The 19,497-nt window shown below is 40.1% G+C and overlaps 2 protein-coding genes across 2 annotated transcripts; both read left to right on the top strand.

Moving 5' to 3' along the window:
* The first annotated feature begins 560 nt into the window (after nt 1-560).
* On the top strand, nt 561-10,670 carry spdl1 (spindle apparatus coiled-coil protein 1). Its single transcript, XM_069670359.1, has 12 exons — nt 561-698; nt 1,115-1,309; nt 1,468-1,617; nt 3,743-3,841; nt 4,016-4,126; nt 4,235-4,375; nt 5,744-5,850; nt 6,111-6,231; nt 8,483-8,549; nt 8,648-8,842; nt 8,959-9,034; nt 10,504-10,670. Exons 1-12 carry the CDS (start codon nt 576-578, stop codon nt 10,649-10,651), a joined length of 1,533 nt encoding a protein of 510 aa, XP_069526460.1. The 5' UTR covers nt 561-575; the 3' UTR covers nt 10,652-10,670.
* A 474-nt stretch (nt 10,671-11,144) lies between these two features.
* sil1 (SIL1 nucleotide exchange factor) lies at nt 11,145-19,335 on the top strand. Its single transcript, XM_069670365.1, has 12 exons — nt 11,145-11,204; nt 12,351-12,460; nt 12,914-13,052; nt 15,644-15,749; nt 15,961-16,066; nt 16,154-16,240; nt 16,553-16,648; nt 16,808-16,929; nt 17,019-17,115; nt 17,224-17,388; nt 18,468-18,632; nt 18,721-19,335. Exons 2-12 carry the CDS (start codon nt 12,356-12,358, stop codon nt 18,916-18,918), a joined length of 1,386 nt encoding a protein of 461 aa, XP_069526466.1. The 5' UTR covers nt 11,145-11,204; nt 12,351-12,355; the 3' UTR covers nt 18,919-19,335.
* Nucleotides 19,336-19,497: the final 162 nt, after the last annotated feature.

Genomic DNA, 19,497 nt, shown 5'->3' with positions numbered 1-19,497 from the left:
GGGAGCAGTGCAGCTGAAAGCCATTGCACCCATGGTGCTGAGGCGTGAGGTGGGGACAGTCAGAAGACCGGCGGAGGATGAGCGCAGGGAGCGAGAGGGGGTGTACTCCTGGAGGAGGTCAGAGAAGTAGGCGGGGGCTAGGTTGTGAAGAAGGTTTTTAAAGTCGACCATTTATTATGAGGCTTGTGTTAAGTTTCAGTTAGCGTGACACAGGAAGCATGAAGCAGGTTTTTACAAACATCCTCTTTTTCTTCTCTTTCTAGATGGCAGCAGAAGAGCAGATCGAGCGGCTGAGGTGCCAGCTGAGGGAGAAAGAGGAGCAGGTCCATCAGGCGGCTCAAGCTGGCCTGAATCTCCTCAACCAGCAGATGGAGCTGCAGAACAGACTGGACGAGCAGAGAGTGGAGATGACCAACGCGCTCGAGGTATGACACAGAAAAGAGGCAGCTTATCCATATCCCAATCTGAGATATTATGTTTCAAACTTTTACACCTGTCTGTATGTGATTTGTTTGTCAAAGGCCCTCGAGCAAGACAAGTACTCCCTGCAGAAGGAAGTGGAGCTAAAGAGTCGTATGCTGGAGTCTCTGCAGTCAGACTACGACTGTGTGAAGAACCAGCAGAGACAGCAGCTTCAGGAGAATCAAGAACATCTGGAGAGGAGCCACAGCGCAGCTCTCAGTGAGCTCAACAACAAGGTAAACAACATGAGCTCTAATTTGTCTGCTCCTCATAAAACACCTTTTGCTAGACAGATGTTTTTACAATATAATTCAGGCGTTATGAGTAAGAAACAAAGTTCAGACAACTTCAACCTGGTAACACATCCGGTCAGCCCTAAAGGAAGAAATGTTCATAATGCAACATAAAAAGTTAATATTAATAACTTCTGTCACGGATAGATGGACATTTGGATATTTGCCTTCGCCCCTCTAAAAGACTCAGGGTTTCCCTCTTTTAAAGTCAAGATGTTTATAAGAAATTCAGAGATTGACCTTTGATTGGTGAAATCAAGAATCTAGCAAAGTGTTGTGTGTGTGATCAGTACATCTATAAACCATATGAAGTAAGTCAAGGACTGACATTATCAGCTGACACCTGTTTTCTCTCTCAGATGCTGAGGCTGCAGTCGGCTCTGGAGGAATCGCAGCTGAGCGAGAAACAGCTGAAACACAAACTAGAGGTGCAGACTGAGACTCTGAACAACAAGGTGGAGGAGCTGCGAGCTCTGAGCGAACACACGCAGAGCTCCATGACGTCCGAGATGATGGAGGTGCAGATGAAGATCATGGAGCTGGAGAACGTTAAGGTGAGGGAGAGCAGAGGTAGCCAGCGACATGCTAACACTTCCTGTAAACCTGCTGCTTTCCCACTGATCTCAGTGGATTCCCCAATGCATCCTTGCCTTCCTCCATAAGGTGCAGTTGTATTCATAAGTAAGCTGGATGTTTGTTTTTTGTCTCGCAGGTGGAGTTGGAGCAGACGCTGCAGGAGTGTCAGTACAGGGAGCAGCAGCTGGAGCTGACCCGCAGCAGCCTGCAGAGACAGCTGGAGCGAATCACAGAGGAGAAAGAGGACAGAGAGAAAGAGGCTGTGTCCTGGTTTAACGCTTTAGAGGTAAACATAGCAACATCAAGATACACATGTACAGAGAATTACTGAAATAAACTTCAACCTACTGTTTTTATTTGAACATTTATTTGCTTTTGTCAACACGGGCCATTGAGGACTTATTTTAATACTGATTAGACTAAACATTTTCAATACCTCACTTAAAATTAACTTTTCCCCCCACTCACAGACAGCTGCTAAAGTATGTTATGTGACTCATTTTAGCGTCCTTTATATTTTTTCATCCTCCTGAGAAAACGACACCATCAGTGATTCATGAATTAGTTTAAAATGTCACCTTGCTTTTCCCCTCTCGTATCTGTTCGTTCTGACAGTTGCACAAATTTCCCACCTGTAAAAGCACTGACAGTCCTGGGACCTCTCCTGTTTATTTCAGGTCTTATACTGTTGTGCTGCTGGTTGGTGCAGATGTCATTCAGCAATGTAACCTTGTTGCTTTGGATACATTTGGATGCGATTATTTGGTGTTAGCAGAGTCAGAATCTGATTCTTTTGGGAAAGTTTAGAGAAGGTTTTTTTTTCAGTCGACAGAGAGCAGCCAAGCTGTTACACATCCTCTTCTTGCATCCAGTGTTAGTTTAGTTAACCAAAATTATGACGATGTGTTCGCCAACAATCTTTTTTTTTTTTCTTGACGAAGACGAGCTAAAAATAGATAGTTGATAATAAAAACTCTGACGTGTATTTTGTTTTCGTTAATGAGACGAGACGGGACTAAAATGTTGGTGATGGGCTGTCAGACGTACAAATCATCGGACATTGTCAGGAAATAATTAATGGAAGGACGGCGCTTTACAGCAGATTGAACCCGTATCAGGCTTATTGAATTAGTTTAAAGAGAGAGAGAAAGTGTTTTGACTCAAACATTGTAGTCAGTACTTTACTGACTACAATGTTTGTAGTAGTTGACTAAAACTGGACAAAAACTACAAAGGGTCAGCATGACTGAAACGTGATTAAAACTAATAAACAGTTTCATCTAGGGCTGGGCAATATGACAATATATATCATTAAAACAATATGAAAATGTCTATCGTATGTGTTTTTCTATATTGTCTCTATCGTGATGTCACAAAACCAGCAACTGAACTGCTTAATGGCAATTTTTACTTCATTTTTTACGTTCTAATCCTTGCACATGGGAGTGAACCAAATGGGGAGGAGCTGTTTATTGACATGGACATTAACGTGCAGGAAAGGACTCAGGCTCAGCCCAAGTGAAAATGGAAACTCAGTACTTTTTATTTGTCAAGTATTCAGTTCACACAGTATTATCCCAAAATAGGCTTTAACATGTGGTTATTTCATATGGACTAATTATTTGTTAAATTACCAGGAAGCATGATATATTGTATGTGAACTTAGAGGACTCAGGTGACACAGCTTGTCAGACAGAGCGTTTGTTTGATTAATTTTTTTTATTTGCAAAGGATCAGTGTACATTTATCAACAGCAGGCAGATGTAGATGGACAGGAGTTAGCTGAAAGTAGTTTTAATCGCCACTTTGCCTGATGTTGTTTGGAATCAGGGCATGTTAAAAATATAACTGCTTTATACGGTAGTTAAAAACAGATTGCATTCCAGTCAAAAGCATACACAATCCAGCTGAAAAACCACGAGTTAAAAAACAGTCCAAAAATGCTTATTTTAGAGGGGAATATATCACAATGCAGTGGGGTAACTGGATTACTGTTAATCTATATAATCAGTATATCAGGTTTGGGTTCTACCCCCGAGCATATAGGAAATGTTACTTATTTTGATAGTTGCTTGAGTGCATCACGGTGCTTCTTTTTATAAAAGCTTTTTTTTCCTCACAGCACAGATTGTCTGTTGGAAGTTGACTTATTTAGACTCTGAGTGGAAACTGTGTGTTGCTTTTGATTTTATACTTGGTGGTGTTATTATCTACTATACAAGGATGCTAACCGTAATTCTAAGACTTTTTCTAAGGTTTTACTTTTTGTTTTCAGACAGTGAATATAACAACTGAATGGAAAAACACGTTTGTAATGTGATCTCTAACCTTAAGAGCATGTAAACATGTCTGTGAGTTTCTGTGTATCTCTGTGTGTGTATGCTCATGCTGTATGTCTTTTCTTCTTTCAGAAATCTCGTGAGACGAACAGAGACCTCCAGATCCAGTTGGACCAGGTTCTACAGCAGGCCCAGGATCCCAACAGCAAAGGGAACTCCCTGTTTGCTGAGGTAGAAACCAAGTTCCGGAAACAAACAGCAAGAAATGAATTAAACTCTTCTAACCAGACTCAAAATCAGCGATAATTCTCTGTCACTCCAAAGTCCCTGATATTTGGCAAACAAGAAGTGGTTGAACTAAATAAAAACATTTCTGCGTGCTTACATTCACTGTTTGTGTTGCAGTTGGAGGATAGGCGAGCTGACATGGAGAGACAGCTGATCAGTATGAAGGTCCAGTATCAATCCCTGCAGAAACAATACGCCTTCAGCAAGCAGCAGCTGCAGCGCATGAAGGTACCGCCTGTAGTAATGGCCTAGTAATGGACTTATATATTGGCTTTAATGTGCACTGTTATTTCTCACTAGCTTGAATAACAGCGTGGATGTGCATGTGTCCTACAGGTGCAGATCGCCACTCTGATGCAGCTCCAGGGCTCCAGGGCTGATCCGGCTCAGCTGGAGAGACTGCAGTCCATGCTGTCAGAGAAAAACGGAGAGATCCAAAATCTGATGACTAAACTGCAGAGACTGGAGAAGGTGGAGGTGAGCCTTAAACACCTACAAGTCTTATAAGATTAGATAAACCTTTATTGATCCCCAGTGGGAAAATTCTGGTGTTTCAGCAGCACGAGTAAAATACAATACAAAAATAAGAATAGATAAAATAAATAAAATAAGAGGTGTATATACAGCTGTTATACAAGTAAGACTTAGGCATGCTAATTTAGAGGTTCTTGTCTAATTGATAACTGACCCCCGTTAATGGTCATTAACTGTTAACTGATAAGAATTAAATTCCATTTTAAAAAAAACTGCCTGTGACCGACACCAAACTCTCCATCATCTACCTCATTCTGATGACCTTTCTTTGATGGTCAGCACACAGAACTTTAATAAACACAAGATCCTGTGTGCTGAAGGGGGCTGTTCAGCATGATGACAGTCCATAGCTTCCACTGCTGTTGTAGAGTCTGATAGCAGTTGGCACAAAGTAGCAGTTCTACACCTGGGTGATGCGGTGGCTGGATGAGTTGCCTATCTGCTCATAGATCAAGAAGAAAACTTAGTGGAGAATTAAAGGGATATTTTAAACCATAGCCCATTTTCTTACATATTTGTTTTTTTTTATGACTAAAAGGTTTTGAAATTGTTTCAGCTCGGCAGCCATGGAATAAGCTGTAATAGTTGCAGCCTAATCCTCGCAGGCAAATGCACCTGATCAAGTGTCTGACCACACTACGGAAAGGATTCCGACAGAGACAGACCTTTATGTAAAGACTAAAATGTTTGTTAACCAGAAACAGCCAATACATCACACTCTCAAAAGCCACCACTATATTTACAAAAACTGTTTATTAATCATGCAGACGACAGGACTATGGGATTTTTTTGTGTTATTGTGTGACTTTTTTTAAATGGTATCCTACACAACACAAGAACACAAACAAAATCCAGCAACTACTTTGGTCTGTAAAGTTTTTTCAGTGTAGTCTGGTAGCTTCGAAGAGAGTAATGTAAGGGCTGTTTTTGGTTTAAAGAAACATCTCCACAGAAAGTCAATCCCCAAATTTCCCTCGAACTTATGTAGATCTTTCAGCTCATGAATGTGTTGGAGATAAGACACCAAAACTGTAACGATGATAGAAATCAAATTGTCTTATTTCTGTTGTCAAAACACTGAAAGTGGTAAACATGTGAGGTGAAGGGTCATTGTTCTGTTTGGTGCACTTTTAAGATTCTGACCTTCATGTTTTCAACAGAACACGATGTAAAGTAAGTGTGTGTATTTGTATTTGTATTTGTATTTGTGTGTGTGTGTGTGTGTGTGTGTGTGTGTGTGTGTGTGTGTGTGTGTGTGTGTGTGTGTGTGTGTGTGTGTGTGTGTGTGTGTGTGTGTGTGTGTGTGTTTAGATGATGTTGAAGTCTCAGCCAGCTAATCCAGCTCCAGCAGAAAGCGTTGATGGCCAAGATGAAACTTATTACACCGACCTGCTTAAAATGAAGCTCAACAACACAGTGTGAGTTTTTATTATCATGCATGCTCATGCCTCATTTTCTCAGTAAATTAAAATACATTTTTGCAAAGAAGAGGACCGAGAAAAGAAACAGAGGTTGGATTTAGCCTTACTAGTAGTGGAATTATGGGTAACTTTAAGTAAAATAAATACCACTTCTGATTCACAAATTCACAGCCAGGGTGTGTCTTTTCTGTCTGCAGTGGATTTTTTTTTTTCCTGCATACATGCTGTCAGCTGAATTTCTGTTCTTGTGTGTTCAGTAAGGATGCAGAGCGTCTTGGAGATGAACTTTCCCTGCAGAGGATGAAATCTTTGTCGGAGAGTCAGAGAGCTTTGGAGCTGGAGAGGAAACTCTTCTCATCTGAACGACTGCTCAAACAGGTAACAGGAAGCTCCGACTGTCACAGGTTGTTCTCTATAAACACTAAGAAAGCAAATATAAGCAGCTCTTACACATCTCCCAACTCATAATAGGATTTTACTTTTTTAAATCTGAAGTAGTAAAGTGATGAGAGAAGCAGCAGGATAGGTCAGTGTAGTGAACTGTGAGTCTGTGAGTGGATGTTTGATCGAAACCACAGACTGTATAAAAAGATGGACGACATGACAGCTCCCTAAATGTGAAGCCAAACCCTCTCTATCGCCCCCTGCTGACTGGCTGCAGTATAGGTCATAAAGCCCGCCTCCTCCATGTTAACAGATGGGACATGAGTCAAACTATAACATCAAAATACACGTCAAACACATTTTTCTGTCATTATAGTTAGTTCTTATCATGCTGATTTACGTCCAAGTGTTCATTTTTCTGACAAGTTTACTTTTAATTAGTTATTTGATGCTATATAAAGGATGATTGACAGCTCACTACAGTCATTGAAGTTTCCATATCTGTGAACGTTAACCTCAGACCAACACAAAGAAGCTGTTCTGCTGCTAATCCTTGCTGTTTGTTCGGTAAGTTATGCGTGTGTTTTGGTTAGTGGAAGTGGCTATGGTGGCTCCACCCGCCAATCTCTACTGCGCAGACTCTGGCTCCAAATTACGTCACCATCGCAAGATGGCAGCGCCTATCACAGGGGCTATTGTGGCTTCAATTTCGTACAATGAGAGCAGATGGAGACGCGTCATCCATCTATATGTGCAGTCATTGGTTGAAACATGTTATCAGCAGCTTGTGAAAGAACACGTTTTCTTTACCTGTCGGTTGTGTCAAGAAAGACCTAGAGAGATGAAGAGTTTCAGCTCCTAGATATGAGCTGGAGACACAATGATGCTGGTGTCATGTTACAAAAACACAGCCCTTTTGTTATTTTTATTTTAGCCCTGCTTTAGCTTGGAGACTCAGTTCTAGACTCTGCTAACTATTAACAATGAACGCTGCACACAATAATCACTTCTGGCTCGGGCTCTGCAGTATGATCCGTCTAAGTTTGTCTTTATTGATCAATATGGATATTATATATATTAACATACACTAAATGTATGCATCACATATTTTAATGCTGCATTTTTTTCATTTTAATTAAAGATAATTCAAAATGTTAAACTTACACTTAATATAAGAATTTCATGTTGGATTAACATCAGTGTTTCTCCGATGCCGCTCAGCAGAAATCAGACTGTCAAGAGAGGCCGAGAGCTCAGCTGCTGCTAATTTGACCTCAGACTGTTTCTCTGATATCTTTAGATCCAGATGTTTGTGGACTAAAATCCCTCGTCAGGTAGAAAGATGAAGTAGAAAACAACCAGTATGTGAGAATTGACAATGACTTGACTTGAAACAGAAAGATATTTTCCGCTAGAAATGTTTTGATGTCCATCCATCTGACAGCTTATTTTTGCTGAAAGAATTCATTGAATCCTGGGGATGGGATGGGAGTTTCAAATCAAATTTTATTTGTATAGCGCCAAATCATAACCAAAGTTATCTTGAGACACTTTACAAACAGAGCAGGTCTAGACCGACTCCGCTATGTTATTTAAAGAGAGGCCCAACATGAATCACCATGAGTAGCACTTAGCAACATTCGGCACATTGGCAGAAAAACGTCCTTTTAACAGGCAGAAACCTCGAGCAGAACCAGACTCATGTTGAACAGCCATCTGCCTCGACTGGATGGGCTGAACATGGGATAGAAGGAGATGCAGGATAGAGACAGGCAAAGAGAGCAACAACAACATATGTCCTTGTTACATCAACAACAACAGGTAATACACTAGTGTGAAAATGAGCAAAAAATAAATTAGCGCGAGAAGCAGAGTAATTATAAAGGCTGTAGTAATCGTAATTGCAACAGTTGAAGTCAACAGGTCTACTATTAGCATTAGCAGCAACAATAATGATCATTTTCTTCTGTTTTCGAGAGGACTTCCATTCTTCACCAGTTACTCAAACAATAATTTGTCATAGGAATTGGGCCTGGACTTTGACTGGCTGTGTCGTGTTTATTTTTGTGTTATTGGCTGATCCATCCATAGTCAGTGAAAGTTTATATTCGTTCTTGACACAAAGTTTTCTCAATCCCCTTAAGAGCTAATTTCTTCTCCCAGACCTACTTCTGGCCATATGCAAACATGACACTTACAGATAAGCTTTGGACTATTGTTTGTATATTTGTGTTTCCTGCTGCAGGCTCAGAGTGACAAGATCAAACTGCAGCTACGAGTGGAGGAGCTGCAACACAAGTATGAACCAAAAGGTAACAACAGTGATACCCATGTGTATGCACTGTTTCATGAGTGTCTGGTGATGTCGTTGAAATCTGAGGACTTATTTCTTGTTTTATTGTTCCCTCAGACTCAAAGAAGAATCTGATCCAGAAGAGAAAGAAAGAGAAGCTTCCTGTTGATGTCACAGCCTCCTCTGAAGGAACCACACTTGATCAGGGCGATCAGGTTGTTGCAGTAGAGATGGATGTCACAAACACTCACACTGTAGACATCTCTCCTCCAGCTGAGACAGTGAACCTTAAAGAAGGTGTGAACACTGAAGGTCAGTAACTTTGCAGGCTGGGGATTAACAAGTGAAATACTTAAGCATTAATTAGGTATTTATTACTTGATTTGTGATGTAGTGACCCCGTTAACCATCCCCACTTTGTGTTACAGGTCCAGAAGCTGAGCCACGGCCTGCAAAGTGTGTGAAGATCAGCGGGGATGAGCCCGTGGTGATTCCTAACCCCAGGTCAGTCTGTGTGTGTGGAATCTGTCCATCATTTGAGACTTTAGAGGCAGAAAAAAACACATTAAAAAGTTAGTTGTTCACATCCTATTTTAACACAATCACAATCTTGTGCTTCTTATTCTAATTGTAGTTTCAGGCAGCAGGTCATATGAAGGGTTTTAGCATCATTGTTCATTCCACCAGTCACTTCCCTCCATAAACTTTTCGGTTATTTGAAGAATCACGTTTAGTATTCTGTCCAGAAAATCCAACACTGTGTGTTTACTGTGATTGTATCCATTATGGACCTTGAAAAAGTCATCCACACACTCATCTTCTCCCAGCTAGATTCCTGTAACTCCCTCCTTTCTGGAGTTAATCCAAAAGCACTCTCTCGCCTTCAACTCAGGATGCAGCAGCCCATCACCCCAGTCCTGGTTTCTCTGCTTTGGCTTCCAGTTACTTTTAAAATTGATTTTAAGATTTTACTGATCATTTTATAGCTCATATGGGTCTGGCTCCAAGCTACTTAGCAACATTTTTGACACCTTATGAGCCAGCTCGCAGCCTTAGATTCTCAGGTGGTACCCTTCTAGTTGTTCCAAAGTCGAGGCTTAAATCTAAAGATCGCGCTTTTACCGTCAGGGCCCCTCGGCTTTGGAACGAGATAAGGCTGCAGAATCAGTGACCTCTTTTAAATTCTTAAAACTCACTTTTATAGGCCTACTTTCATGTGATGTTTATGTGTTTTCTTGTGTTTTATTTGTTCCTAATTCATTCTAATTCCTTTTCCCCTTTATCCTCTGGTTCCTCTCTGCCGTGTTTACATCTGTCCTCTTGCTTTAACTTGACATTGACTGTGTTGTCTAGCTTTTGTTACCTACTGTGGTCATTATTGCTTGTTTGTCAAAGCACATTGTAAACTCAGTTTTCTAAAGGTGCTATACTAATACACTTTTATTATTATTATATAACAGCAGAAACTTGACCAAACATTCATAAATATCAGATTCTCCAAGATAAAAACAGAATGATATCTCAACTTAACAAAAAAAAATTATTATTATTATTAAAAATTATTTATAAAAAATGAGGATTATGTCTTTGTCTAAACTATGTCTGTTGTCTCCTGTAATACTCATCCTTCATGGATATTCTTCTGGTTTAGGCTATTGGAATTTTCTTGAATGAAAAGCACAAAGAAGTTTTTAATTAACCATCACGAATTGGTCCAAGGTTTTTCTTGACCAACATGAAATGCTAAATAGTTTAGCATTTGTGTTCCATGTTAAAAATGCACACTATGTCTGAGAAAAATACTTGTTCATGACATTAAGACATTTAGATTTTCAGGCTTTAATAAAAGAAAATCATGTGGTTCAACTCACTGCTGACAGTATCATTTCTAAAGAACTAACACAACCCACTTAGAAAATGTAATTTATACTGAATGAAAGGACTCAATGTTGTGTTTCTGACCCCGCCCTCAGCTCTCCTGAGACGGACTGTAAAGAGAGAGAGCTGGAAGAGAACCAGCAGCAGAACAAGAGAGAGGAGAGAAGAAAGAAACAAAGAACAGTGGAGATGATCCATGTCGGCTCTAACAGCAGCATGGAGAACCAGTGTGCTCAGCAGTGAATATGAGCTGGCACACACATGGCTGTACAGTATATATAAATATATGTGTATGTGTGTTTGTATGCTGCTATAACCTTATGTTCTTTGAAAATAGTTTGTATTTTTTTCATTAAAATATTCTAATCTTAACCAATGACCTGTACTTTTTCCAGCTGGCTTCACTGTGTTGTATCCACCTCAAACCATATTACATGTAGGGCAACAGCTTTAACAGTGATTTTCTAAAACAAATATTATGTAATATTATGTAAAATATTTAAAACTCGTCGAGAGGACAATGTTTTTCACTTTTTTTCAAATGTCTAAAGAGCAAGATTGGTATTTTTTTATACCAATATTTCGCGTTGTTAACACACCGTACCAGCAGGGGGCAGTGGTGCTCTTTTCGGTTGGTTGTCTCACGTCACTGCAGCTTTATGAAGAAGGTTGTGATTGTCGTGGACCAATGAGAGCTCAGTGTGAAGTGACAGAAGACTTCAGATGTATGCGGGAACAGACGGTGTGTTTGTGTGGATCAAATCTGCGTTTTATCCTTTTTAGTTCACTGAAACAGGTGAGTGGATGCTTATGTTAAATTGTGCCGTTGTTTGCTAACCTGAGAAGACCGGCTAATAGTAGACAGGACAGGAACTGATGGCACTTCACTGTAATCAGTAATATGCCTTCAGTGATGCTCAAGTCGCTGTCACACATGGACAGGATGGCGTCACTCCAAACTCCATTCAAAATTTTAATGGTTATGAATACATACTGACACCAACTTACTTGGTCGTGAAACACCCAACTGTCTATTAAGTCGACCAAATGCCTGTATAGTAATAGTAATTCATTTTCCAATTTCAGCTGGCAGATCCAGGTCCTACCTATGTTGGCCCTGAGAGCTCAATACATTGTAATTTAATCGACACACATGCAATATACAATATACAGACAGCAACTGTAGAATTTAGAAAACAGAAAATACAGACAACACAACCAAATCTAATGTTAGGTCGAATGTATTTACAATCCTGTCCTTAAGTTTTATGTTGCAAAGAAAAATTTCAGACTTGGTCTGACAATAAAGTATTACAAAAACAATCAAAACTGACAACACAACTTAATGCAGACTACACACTCAGCGGCCACAACCAAATACAGAAAACATGATGGAACATGGACAACACGACAAAAACAGAGGACAAAACCAGATCTGACTTACAGAGAACACTTGAATGTATATTGTCCTCTGCCTTACATGTACATCATTTTGCCTTATAATGTACAGTATATACTAGAAAAATGTAAATATTTCTCAAATATCCTTATTATTATTATTACTTTTATTTCATCTTACTGTTTAGTTACTGCTTCCTTATTTCATTATTATTATTATTATTATTATTCTATTTTATGTCCCTATATTTAATATTTTACCCTTTCTTATCGGAGCGTCCCAGCATAAGTATTTCACACGATTGTACTTGTATAAACGGAGTGACAATAAACATCTTGAATCTTGAATCGCAACCAAATACAGACTATACGATCAAATACAAACAACATGATCCAATACAGACAACACAACTAAATATGGACTTCATAATCAGGTACCACAACACAACCAAATTCTAAAACACAGAGAAGCATTCAGTCAGGCTTCAGGATATGATGACGATAAATGTGTGCTGGTGTATCACTGTTCTCTCCTGTGTTTCAGTCACAATGAGGCTGATGTCCTGCTGTGGATTTGGAGCAACATTCAGCTCCATGTTGGTTTTTCTGCTGCTGATTAATTTCTGTCACATAGCCAGCATTCTTGGCCAAAAGGTGAGTTAAGTGTTTAATTTTTAATAAACTATGTTGTAAGAAGTGAGTAATTACTGGCAGTGAAAGTATTGATTCTTGCTGGAGTCATGGGTTGGAATATTGTAATGTTGCATCACATTTGTGCGTCATACTCCATCCTCCCTACCTGTTGCCTGTCTGCATCTTCACTTTTAAACTGTCCAATACAGTTTAAAGGCCTGGCTCTGATTTAGATCTAGAATCAAAAATTAGTGACATTAATAATCACAGGTGTAGTTGTAAAGGTGGGGGTAATCATAACAATAAAAATTTTAAAAAGTGAAGAGTCTAAAAAGTAGCTGTCATGTTGTAAATAGTGGGTGGTGGCAACAAACAAATATAATCTAATTGAAGCAAATGAAGTTGTTGTATTATATTTAATGTTGTCGTCAGTTTATGAAAGATGAAGTGATTTGTATATTTTTGTCTCTTCAGTCTGACTCTGCCTTGACTGTGGTGGAGAGTACAGAAGGAGGCGGTGGTGATGAAGAGGAGGAGGTGACGGTTGATGAAGAAGAGGAGGGAGATTTAGATGTGGTCCAACCTACTGAGGAGTGGCAAACACTCAAACCAGGTGATGTACTGAAAGGTGGACTGGTTCTTCTCAATGACTGTATATAAAGATGGACGACGTGTCTCCACCTCCTCTGTACATAAATTAAGCCAAAATATCCCCTGGTCTGTGCAGTAGAGATAAGCTGGTGGAGCCGCAGTATTGACATCCCGCCCCTTCCTCCACCCAAAACACACCTTCACCTTGTGGCCTTGGCGTGTTGGAGCCCTCAGGTGGGCTCAGCCTGCAGCAGAACAGCATCTTGTGTCGGTCTGAAGCAGATATTCACGGTTATGGAAACTTCAATGACTGTAGTGTTAGTGTTAGTTACGTCTCCTCTCGCCGTTCCTCCTCTACTCTGCTACTCGGGAACAGAACGCTGCAGGAGCCCCATTTGTCAACAGAGCTGTCAATCATGAGGCCACGCCCCCTTTTTATAGCATCAAATAACTAATTAAAAATAAACTTGTCAGAAAAATGAACACTTGGACATAAATCAGCATGATAAGAACTAACTATAATGACATCTGTTAACATGGAGGAGGCGGGCTTTATGAGCTATACTGCAGCCAGTCAGCAGGGGGCGATAGAGAGTTTGGCTTCACTTTTATGGAGCTGTCATGTTGGCCATCTTTTACAGTCTTCTACATAGTCAAAACACATCTTATTTTGCTTAAGACTTACTTAGTTTTAAGACTTTTTTTTAAATTCAACACAAGTAAATTTACAAAACAAGTTATGGAAAAGCTTTACAGAATGATGAATAAATACAGGATAGAATTATTTAGACAGAAATTCTGGAATAATGATATTACACATTCAAATACAAAAAAATAGGCCAATGGTGGTAACAACACACTTGAATAATAATAATAATACATTTTCTTTGTATAGCATTCCATGACACTCAAAGGCACTTTACATTTTAAAACAACTAAAGACACACAATAAGAACATAAGAAACACAATAAGAGGAAACCAAACAACGGAAAAAGCATCAGCATCAGAGATTAAAAGCAGTTCTCAAAAGGTGGGTCGTGATCAGTGATATGAATATCAGGTCGGTACAGTCAGGGATGTGTTTACTGAGCTGTGCATGTGAAAAGAAGTAAAAACAAACATAAAAATAAACAATCAGGTAAACAGACAAAAGCACATAAAAGGGCAAGGTAAGAAATGGTAAAAGCAAGGACTTGGATCTGTGTTCAGTTTTTTAGCCTTTCTATTCACTTTCTTCCCATACATTTCAGCAACTTAAAGAAGTCGGCAAAATTACATAAAAGTTCAGAAAAAGAGTTAATACTGCCGTTCCCCTTTCCACTCACCAGTATGAATATATTTACCCAAAAATAATTACAAGATAAACATTATCTGAAATGTTTGCATTTAATTTGTCCATAAAAAAGATTCTTCCATTGTGTGCTAACAAGGGTTTGTTATCTATTATAAAAGAGAACGAGCTGTGGATATTAGGGATGGGCATTTCTAGTAATATCAATATTCGAGTAATCTAATGACCTTATGAACGAGTAATCGAGTACTCGCAAATTGTATGGGTTTTTTTACCGTTAAAAAAACACAGGTCGAACACAGACATCCTAACATTACTATCTAACACTTCTACACTAATGTAAATAAATAGCCAACAATGGAAAGCAAGTACAATTTCAAAAGCATTTATTGAACAACCTTAACAGGCCCTTCAGTTAACGTTGTAACATTCTGTTGTCAAACGTCACAGCGGTGGCAGACTGTTCGGACTTCTGTTCTGTGTTGCTTCACACGTAACTCTAAAACAACAACTTACATTCCAAGTCAAAATAAATATTAAATTAACTTAATTTATAGCAGTTTTAGCTGCAGTTTCCCTTGAAAAATATAATAAATAACCTGCAATGATGTGCCGCGAATAATACGTTAAACTTAATGATGATGATAATAAAGATAGGCTTACTGAGCAAACTAACGCTTTCCTCATACATTTTTTCACTCTCGTAGCTGTTGTCCAGCGTGATGGTGGCTTGTACGCCGGCTCAACAAACGGCATCAGCTCACAGAAGCCTTCTCCTTCCACAACTCTTACTAGGAGCATATCTCCAGTCACCATGTTCGTTATTAGCAGGCTAATCTTCTCCGCTCTGGTATCATCACAATGACTTGTGCTAACAGGGCTAGCAAATGATGTGATGTGAGACTGCCTGTTGTCTCTCTCCGCTGGCTTCTCCATGTACTTTAAGCGCATGTGGTGAACCAGTATTTCTATGATATACAAGTTTAACACCACATGTCTTGCATAGCACGTTATCGTCGTCTTTTTTGTCAAAGTACTTCCAGACATCACTCACCTGGTCACGGCTGATATGGTGCATGTAACTGAGTTCAACTACTGAAGCCGAAAACAACGCATGCTCAGATGTGCGAGTAGTATAACGTTACTCGAATAATGACATCAACAACGAGTACTCCAGTATTCATCCTCATCCCTAGTGGATATCAAAATAAACAATAAAAAAAATATGCTATAATATTTGGCCCATATTTTTATGTTTAAAAACTAGACCTTACTGTGTGCGCGCGTGTTGATGTCTGTTTGTATTTGTGTGTGTGTTCAGGTCAAGCAGTGCCAGCAGGTTCTCATGTGAGGATGAATCTGCAGACAGGTCAGAGGGAGGTCAGGCTGGGAGAGGAGCAGCTGAAGTACTGGACACAGGAACACAGGTACAAGTCTGCATTAACATCCGTCTCTTTAACATTTTCATTTCACATAATACATGCTCATATCAAAAACACAAGAAGAAGAAAGCGTCACTGACAACGCTGTTTAGAAGCATACAGATTATACACGCAGCCAAATACAGACAACGCAACCAAATACAGACAACGCAACCACTACATACAGTATATCACTAGTTAAAGTGTGTTGTTGCAGGGAGCCGGAGGAGATCGAGGCCTCCTTCAGTCCTGAGGAGCTCAAACAGGCCATGAAGAAGATAAAGGAGGACCTGAACGCTGGGAGCAAAGACACAGAGCAGAAGGTACTTTTGTGAGGTGTACTGAACTTCAGTCATTAACAGCACACCAAACTATCAACGTTAAAATAATTGCTTGCTCTCTGTCTGTAGGACTCTGTGGCATCAAAGTTTCGTCCCCTGGAGGAGTTGAAGAGAGACATGGCTCAGCTGGACCTGCTGGTGGAGACGGATGTCCAGGTACATCAAGACAACAAGTTTTGTCTTCTCACATGTGAAGATTTGCTGCTCTTTTCGGTCTTATATGAAACTAAGTATAATTATTTGTTTAAATGTTCCTTCCAAATTAAATATGTCACTTTTGGCTTTCGCAAATATTACACGTTTTTACAGGCTCAGAGTTTGTTGTTGTAATACTCATTTTGGCTACAAGTGCACAAATGTTTATATAGGACTGAGCCTACTTTTTTACCAGGTGAGTTTTAGTTTCTCCATGCACTCCAAAAAACAGGTAGCTACATACTGAATGGAGTGTGTTGTGCTGATGTGCAGATAATGAAGCGCCTGCTGGAGCAGTTTAACAGCAGCAACTCCACCACAGAGCAGCGGCTGAGCATCCTGCTGGAGCTGGAGTATCTGGTGCATCAGGTAACAAAAAACCTCTTAACTGTCAAACCGACATTTCTGCTCTGAAGATTTTAGCCTACAGGTTTGTTAATTCTGCCTACGTGTGTGTGTGTGTGTGTGTGTGTGTGTGTGTGTGTGTGTGTGTGTGTGTGTGTGTGTGTGTGTGTGTGTGTGTTTTAGGTGGATAACGCTCAGACCCTGTGCTCCATGGGGGGTCTCCAGTTAATGCTGCAGGGTCTGAACAGCTCTGACTTTAGATTACAGGAAAGCTCTGCCTTTGTTTTGGGATCTGCTCTGTCTAGGTACAAACAGCAACATATTTATTATTTATGATATATAATCGATGTCCTTAACATCAAACCAATTAATTAATTATTATCCTCCCCTGCAGTAACCCGGTGGTTCAGGTTAAGGCTGTGGAGAGCGGTGCCCTGCAGACGCTGTTAACCACTCTGGCCACTGCACAACAACACCGAGTCAAAAAGAAGGTACACACACATACGCACATTAAAAGATCTTTCACATCCACATTTTACAAGTTCTAGTCATAGTGAAGGTGTATCCAAACACATAACACTGTTCTATCCTCCTCTCAGGTTCTGTTTGCAGTCGCCTCCCTCTTGCGTCACTTCCCCTATGCACAGCGTCACTTCCTGTCACATGGAGGGCTGCAGGTCCTATCAGAGCTGTTCAGGGCAGACGGAGGTGGAATTCTGCGCACACGAATTGTCACCATGTTATACGACATGATCAGTGAGAAGGTAGAACAAACAAACAAACAAGCAAACTGTTTTTGAAGTTAAGCTAGGAGGTAAAATCTCAAACAGGTTAATTGTTCTAGAGTGGACTCTAGAAAGTGGACTTTTAAAGCGGCAGTCTTTGTAACGGACAGCACTGGTTGTAAAAAATGAGTCCGATTGTATAGACGTTTATGCGAAAATGGTCCTACTTCTCTCTTGATTTATTCTCTCAGTAAACATTTTCCTAATGAGTTCATGTTCTCAATCTCTATCATGATGTTCATTTAGTCAATGATGCTCCCATTTAAAGTCAAATAGACGATTAGGCCGTGGATGTTGTAGGCCGTGGCAACCTGTGGTTGACAAGTCGCTATCACTGAGACCTTAAAATGTTCTTGCTCAGCATTTGGTGTTACGAAAAGTCCCTCTAAGAAGTTAGCTGTTCATTTTCTCTGTAGGTACATTTGTCAGCCAGCAAAAATGTGCGTTCCAATTATTAACAGCTAACGTGTATTATGGATGTATCCAGCTAACCAGAGAGGGGTCTGGCTGCCGACCTGCACTCTCAGGTCGGGTCCGTTGCAGCCTCCACTGTCGGGCCAGGAAATGGATGGAAGAAATTATAAAATAAAATCATGGAGATACTTCTGTTTTTAGGGTTCTAGTCATATACTGTAAATTAAAATGTAAATTAAAATAATTATTGCCCTTTTTTTCCTCTAAAGGTCTTCAGGTTTACAGTACGAGTAGACATATTAGGTTCTTGTGTCCTACAAAATACTGACAGTGGTCTGTTTTAATATTAAATTGAGCTGACTGCAGTAAAATTTTAGTAAATTCAGAATTAGAAGTGTGTTTTTCAGAAAGAGAGCAGTAAGCTCCAACTTGCAAACAAGCGTTATTTTTTGTATAGATTTACATCATTCTCTCTCGTTTATCTCCCGTTCTTACAGAATACATCAATAGCGAGTGTAAATAAGACAGGTAGTAGTAGAACAATTGAAATATATGAATGACTAAAAACGCTAAAACCCGGAAGTATCTGCAAGATTTTATTTTTTCCTACATGATGCTGATTCTGGTCTCTCCTCCTCCATCAGGAGCTGATCTCTCAGGCAGGTCTGGACCTGGTGCTGGATGCCTCCCATGAGGAGCGGGTGCGTCAGTACTCGAAGGTCTCTCTGCAAGGGGAGCTGCTGGAGAAGGGCTGGTGTGGTCTGGTCCCACAGCTGCTGGAGTCCACTGAGCACGACTTCAGAGAGAAGGTGGACAGACTTTGTTTTATTGTGCATGAATAGCAGACTGACTAACAGACCACGCATGTATAAAATGAACCTGTGTTGTTTCTTTCAGGCCTTGCGGGCTTTGCTGGCGATGTCCCCCGTGTGTTTGGATCAGTACCGCTCAGATAGCGCTCTGCTTGGCTCATTGCTCATTCTCAGAGATCAGTACCAGGAGATGGTCCAGTCTGAGATGATTCTTGGAGAGGAGAACAGCTATTTTTCAGAGATCGTAGAACTCATTGATGCCCTTCAAGTCAAAATGAAGTGATGAGAGGATTTCAGATTAACATTTCACATGGCCATTTTGTGCCTCCTCGTGTACTCCATCCTCCTGCCTGTGACCCAGCTTGAAGGAGGAGCTATGAGTGAGGATGCCCAGGTGTACTTCCTTGCTTCCCCCACTCACATCTCAGTTTGGAGTGACTAAGACACAAAGTAAGAAATGAGATGAGACTGGGGATGAAACAACCGCCCTTCAAGCCCGAAAGGAGAAACTGCCCAAGAAAATAGTCTACCGCATTCAATTCAAGGATGGGGCACAACTTTGTGGACTAAAATGTTGGTCAAACCCTGAAGATGACAGATCCAGAGGTTTGTCAGTATGAACCAGACCGACTTAGATTTCATTGGTGATCTAAAAATATTCTGAGTAGGGGTTTGAAAAGCGTTATTAGTGTTTTTTTGTTGATAATTTAAAAATAAATAAATTATTTTGAAAGTATAATGTTGTGTCTGTGTATTTTGGAAGAAATTAATGTTGATATCCCCTGTATGATTGGCCTCAGATTTAACAAAACGTTTTATAAGTGGAGCCTTACGATACTTTTATTCTGAAAAGTCAAACCGG

This window comes from Semicossyphus pulcher, unplaced genomic scaffold (genome assembly GCF_022749685.1).
Source record: "Semicossyphus pulcher isolate SPU_LCO1_2020_fin unplaced genomic scaffold, fSemPul1.0.p SCAF_2, whole genome shotgun sequence".
In the NCBI taxonomy this organism is placed as follows: domain Eukaryota; kingdom Metazoa; phylum Chordata; class Actinopteri; order Labriformes; family Labridae; genus Semicossyphus; species Semicossyphus pulcher.
The sequence above is the reverse complement of the archived record's forward strand: the minus strand, read 5'-3'. Positions and strand labels throughout refer to the sequence as shown.

Coding starts and splice junctions, on each gene's coding strand:
- spdl1 (XM_069670359.1), top strand. CDS start 576: ATGCTGGAGTCTCTGCAGTCAGACTACGACTGTGTGAAGAACCAGCAG. Junction 4,127..4,234: donor AGCAGCTGCAGCGCATGAAG/GTACCGCCTGTA, acceptor TGTGTCCTACAG/GTGCAGATCGCCACTCTGAT. Junction 5,851..6,110: donor ATGAAGCTCAACAACACAGT/GTGAGTTTTTAT, acceptor TTGTGTGTTCAG/TAAGGATGCAGAGCGTCTTG.
- sil1 (XM_069670365.1), top strand. CDS start 12,356: ATGAGGCTGATGTCCTGCTGTGGATTTGGAGCAACATTCAGCTCCATG. Junction 16,067..16,153: donor GCAAAGACACAGAGCAGAAG/GTACTTTTGTGA, acceptor CTCTGTCTGTAG/GACTCTGTGGCATCAAAGTT. Junction 18,633..18,720: donor AGCACGACTTCAGAGAGAAG/GTGGACAGACTT, acceptor TGTTTCTTTCAG/GCCTTGCGGGCTTTGCTGGC.